The sequence below is a fragment of the Acanthisitta chloris genome, unplaced genomic scaffold (assembly GCF_000695815.1).
Source record: "Acanthisitta chloris isolate BGI_N310 unplaced genomic scaffold, ASM69581v1 scaffold24902, whole genome shotgun sequence".
NCBI lineage: Eukaryota > Metazoa > Chordata > Aves > Passeriformes > Acanthisittidae > Acanthisitta > Acanthisitta chloris.
In genome coordinates this window covers 60,409-65,210 of record NW_008661425.1, presented here as the reverse complement: position 1 = coordinate 65,210, position 4,802 = coordinate 60,409, and the positions used below count along the sequence as shown (strand labels likewise).

Sequence of the window (4,802 nt, the reverse complement as noted above, 5' to 3'; positions counted from 1 at the left end):
ATGCCTATTTGGGATGACACTGGAGCATCTGTCCCAGGAGGCAGCATGGTCCTGAGATAAAGGACCATCAGGCTGACTCCCAGTTCGTACTCCATCACTGCCTGTTTTAGTGGATGTGGGCAAGGACCTTCACCTCAGCCAGAGATTTCTTTCTACTGTGTCTACAACTGAAAAGGCTTCAAACCCGAGGGACGTAGGGGAAACGATTGCTTTTGGAAACTGCAACATTCATACTGAAACCATGAGGGACATGAGACTCTTACCTGTTGGAGGAGAACGTGCCATGGACGCTGATGCAATGCACCTTTGGCTCGATGAGCTCCATGGTGAACTGTGCAGCATGGATGAGGTAAACTTTGTGCTGCCACACGTGGAAGAGAGAGACAACTGGTTATGTGACAGCCACTGCCACTGGAGCCCACAGCAGTTCCAGTGCCCACCAGCCATCAGACTGACCACACTAAGGAGTTACCAGACACTTCAGCTAATGCAGGATAGATCACACCTGTGTTTACTGTCCCTTCTTCCTTGGCACAAGCCCCAAGGCATTTAGGAGCTTTACATATTTATGGGATTCTTCTATTCTTGGCTAAGCAACTGTGAATGCCTCCAAGGTACAAGAGGCTCTGCCTCACCACTGCAGAGCTCCCTCTGCAAGAGCAGCTTCTTCTCCCCATCTTCTCCCCAATACCAATCCCATGATCTGCTTGAAAACACCCCAGTGCCCACATTCTCCACCTTGGATTGGTTATGACACTGACTAAGATATAGTATCCAGTCCAAACAGGACTAGAAAACCCTTCTGCAGGCTGGGAACCACTCCTGCCTCTCCTCCTCCAGACTTATCAACAGAGCTGCCCTTGCAGGGAGCCTTACCAGGAAGAAATCAGCCAGATCAGAGGTGAACCGAACTGTGGCCTCTGAGGTGAGTTCAAAAGTTGCCATGCGGCTCTGGGAATCTACAGCAATCCCTCGACAAAGGAAACTGTAAGAGAAACACAGATTCTGAAGCCAGCCTTGAGCAGGGTCATGACCCATTTCTTGTCTTGCCAGCTATATGTCCTGAAGGGATTTACACAAAGTCCCTGGAAATCTTTTGATGTTTTTTTCTGGCAAGTTATAAGAGTGAAGTTTCCCAAGGACACCCCAAACATTTGTTTCCTACTGCAAAGGTTACAGTCTGAAGTCAGACAGGGTTTGACCTGCACCAAGAGCTCCAACAAATCTGCCTGTAGGTCATTCCCCAAGTCAAGGCCCCTGCCAATGTATCCAGCTGTAAATGGATGCAACAGATTATCTCCTGGCAGAGGCATTAGAGGACTAAGCTGGCACAGGCACATAATTCCCAGGGATGGCCAGCTACTAAAATCCCTGTCCAGCTAAAATGAGTTTGGACAGACACAGCTCAGATGGACAACACTGAGGCATTGGTTTGTTCATGTGATAAACCAGAAACAGCTCAACTTGGGGGGCCTTTACTTGCCACAATAGAGGAGAACTGGACCCTTTGTCCCTCTCAGAGGTGACCATACCTGTAGACACACGGGTAGAAGGTGAAGGTGCCCTGCTGCATGGCCAAGTGTGGCGAGCTCACAGCAATGCCCACCGTCTGCAGAGCGTTGGTGTTAGCATACTCCACCACCAGCACATATTTCCCAGGCTGGGCAACAGGCAGGGACAGCTGGACTTCCACCTGGAGGACAGAGGGACAACTGAGAGAGGGTCTCCTCCCCACAGTGAGTGCTACAAACCAGCCTGAGGGGTCAACAGGACAACAGTTACCATGTCTTTGCAAGCCCTTTGCATGTGAGACACTGCTTGAACAGAGCACACAGGCACAGAGCTGTGAGACTGATGAGGCAACAGTGGGGTGCACATGGGTGCAAAGCCTTTCTGGTGACCTGCCCAGGTGTAGGTAAAGCACCAGATAGTGGGGGCAGAGGGGCAAGTGCTGCAATGCCTGTGTGAGGGATGAAACAGAAATGCCACTCACGTCACTGCCACTGCATGTTGCCATCCGGGGGTGGGACGGGGTGAGCTGCTCTGTGGGACACAGTCTGGGGAGTCGGTTGTCCAGCCTGCACATTGCATCCACCCCTGACACAGCAGGGAAGCCATCCACAGACAGGTACTTATACAAGAGGCAGCTGAAAGCATCAGGAGAAATATTGCAAAGTACAAATGTTACATCACCATTGTAAGAGTCAAGAGCACCAATACAGCCAGGTCCCAGTTAGGTTTTTTAGTCTATCAGGAGGGCAAAGGAGCACCTCTGCTTAGTGAGGAGCAAGGGTATTACTGGACCAGTGAGGGCTGTAATGGCAAAAAGTTTCTCCCCCTGCAATGTGCTTTATCCTGAGGATCACTGCTATAGTGGAGAGGACAACTGGTGTCCAGAGCCCAACTAGCCTTCTTGCCAACATGGACAGAGAGGTTCTGGGCAAGCACTGAGATGCTTCAAGCATTTCCAGACCCTGCCTGTTAATTTTAAGTAGTCTAGCAACACCTAACCCACTGTAGCCATTTCCCAGGACTGTTGACTGACACACAACCTGGCACTGGGAACCCAGCGTAGGAGAGGGGAGAGCCATGGTCTTGCTGGGTGAGTTGGCTCTCCAGGATTCATGAGAACAAACAGACTGGCTGTGCCATGGCTGAGGAGATCTATGGGTTGGCTTGCTGGGCCAGTGCAGGTTCTGCAAGCTTTACTGATCACAGCAAAGTGCTCCTCTATGCGTATTTACTACATCCAGAACCTCACAGAGTACAGACTGTATATATTCCTCAACCCCAGGCCAAGAGGAGCTGAGTAGGTCCCACACAGCACAAAGACATGGAGATCCTTACTTCTGGGAGGCTTGTTCAGGGGCTGGCTGGTAGGTACATGGCTCTGTGACCTTTAGCTGCAGGATTGGTGCTTCGTAGTATGAACTGGGTAGCAAAACCAGATAGTCCTAGAGGGAGAGAGAAGAGTTGTTATGTTTGGGACACTTGTCCCCGGGGAGCTGCTGAAGCCCCATGGTGGATGGAGCACAGGTCCTTACCAGCAGCACACCCTCTGCTTCAACAACCAGAGACCAGGTGTTGGGGTTGAGTACGAAGGGCTCCCCAAAGCTGTTCTGGGGGACGGTGACAAAGGCTGGCTCTGTGCTGGGAGCAAAGACAATCTGCTTGGTCTGCTCTGTACCTGGAGTGGGAGGAGGGATGAGAGGCTGTGAAGGGACTGGAATGGAAAACATGGGGCTGCATATGGAAGGCTACACTCAGGGAAGCCGCTCTGTGGTGCACTGGGGAGTCCTGGGCTCCCACTCTCTCAGCGCTGCCAGAGCAGGTACACCACAATCCCACACTGTCCTGGAACAGAGGCATCCACTCTGAACCTGCTCAGTGGCTTAATGGGAGAAAAAAAATCAATCACTGCAATCCTTAATGCCAATCCAGAGCCCTCACAGTGTGCTCTGCATCCCTAGGCTGCAAAGCACGGAGTATTGCCTGCCAAGGAGTGTTCTGACAGCTGAAAACAGACAGAATTCATCTGTGAAGAATTTATTGTGAGACAGACAAAAAAGAATTGCCCAGATACATTTTTCCTTAGGGATATTCTGACTCCAGCTCCATAGGCAAGATACCTGTCTTTGGGCAAACTCTCGGACCCCCAACTGTGCTTCTCTCTTTCTTTTTGCCAGCCACAGACCCGAGATTTAGACATTAATTTTAACTGACAGAACAGAATGGGTTTAAGGCCTGATCTTGCTTCAGCTGGCTCAGCTGACAGCTCCATAACCTCTGAATTCATTAACCTTGGATGCAATAACAATACAGCACCTAGAAGCAAACTGTCTGCCTACCCAGCAGTCGCAGGAGCATGTTGAAGAGCACAGGTAAGAGGGATTCACTGAGTATGGCTGCACGGTGAGCAAATGAGATGAAGAAGGAAGTGGAGAACATGGCACTCTGTACCATGGTGTGGTACATGGACATCAAGGCACAATGCACAGGGCCAAAAGCTAAAGCAAGGGCTTGTGCTACTGCTGGGATGGGTAACCCCTTCCCACATGTGCTAGCTCTGCAATATGCCTGGAATCAGCTGAGGCTGAGCCCTCAATTTCGCTGATGGGAAGCAAAGGAGAGGATGCAAGGAATGAAGATATTTCCCTGAATAGGCAGTAGAGTTTCTTGGCAAGCTGAAGTTTCACATCCCTTTGAGATGATACCCAACTCAAACTGAGGCAGCTTCTAGAGGTGGGAGAAACCAGGCTGCAAATCCTGTACTTGGAAAAGTCTTCCCTTTTTGCAAGCCACATCTTCTGACTTATCTTCTTTTCAGGCTGATTGTTTTTTACCATGTGAAGCCCATTCCATTCCACCTGGGCAGAAGATGGCCAAGCATTTCTGCAGCCTCCCAAGGATGCTGCCCTCCTGGATCCCAGTGTTGGTACAGCAGCCTGGCTGCTTGCCTTCAGCACTAGAAAAATCAGTTCTGCACATGGAAGGAAGCACATTATAAGGCAAATGAGCTCTGCTGCTGGACAAAGCAGATTAAATATTTCCTGACCTTTGCTGGGATCCTAAAGCAGGACCATGGCTCATGCTTCTCTGGTCTTTCTGTTGCACAATACAACTGGCCATAAAAATAACAAGCTGTTTGTCCTCTCAAAAAAAAAAAAAAAGCAGAAAAATAATACCTGGGCATTTCAAACCATGCATCAAAGGCAGAACATCTTCTAAGTCAACTCAAGACAGAGGAGAGAACTTCACACACTGATTAATTAGGCAGTTGGTGTTGACAGCCTTGTGCTGTG

General features: G+C 49.9%; 1 protein-coding gene across 1 annotated transcript in view; it reads right to left on the bottom strand.

Annotated features, from left to right (window-relative positions):
* The window catches only part of LAMA5 (laminin, alpha 5), an 80,856-nt gene that overhangs the window by 21,341 nt on the left and 54,713 nt on the right, over window positions 1-4,802 (bottom strand). Inside the window, exons 23-28 of the mRNA XM_009070231.1 lie at window positions 3,045-3,187; window positions 2,848-2,954; window positions 1,994-2,147; window positions 1,533-1,693; window positions 877-985; window positions 264-361 (exon numbers count right to left, since the gene is read on the bottom strand). Of these exons, the coding sequence (XP_009068479.1) occupies window positions 264-361; window positions 877-985; window positions 1,533-1,693; window positions 1,994-2,147; window positions 2,848-2,954; window positions 3,045-3,187 (772 nt within the window). The remainder of the gene's footprint in view (window positions 1-263; window positions 362-876; window positions 986-1,532; window positions 1,694-1,993; window positions 2,148-2,847; window positions 2,955-3,044; window positions 3,188-4,802) is intronic.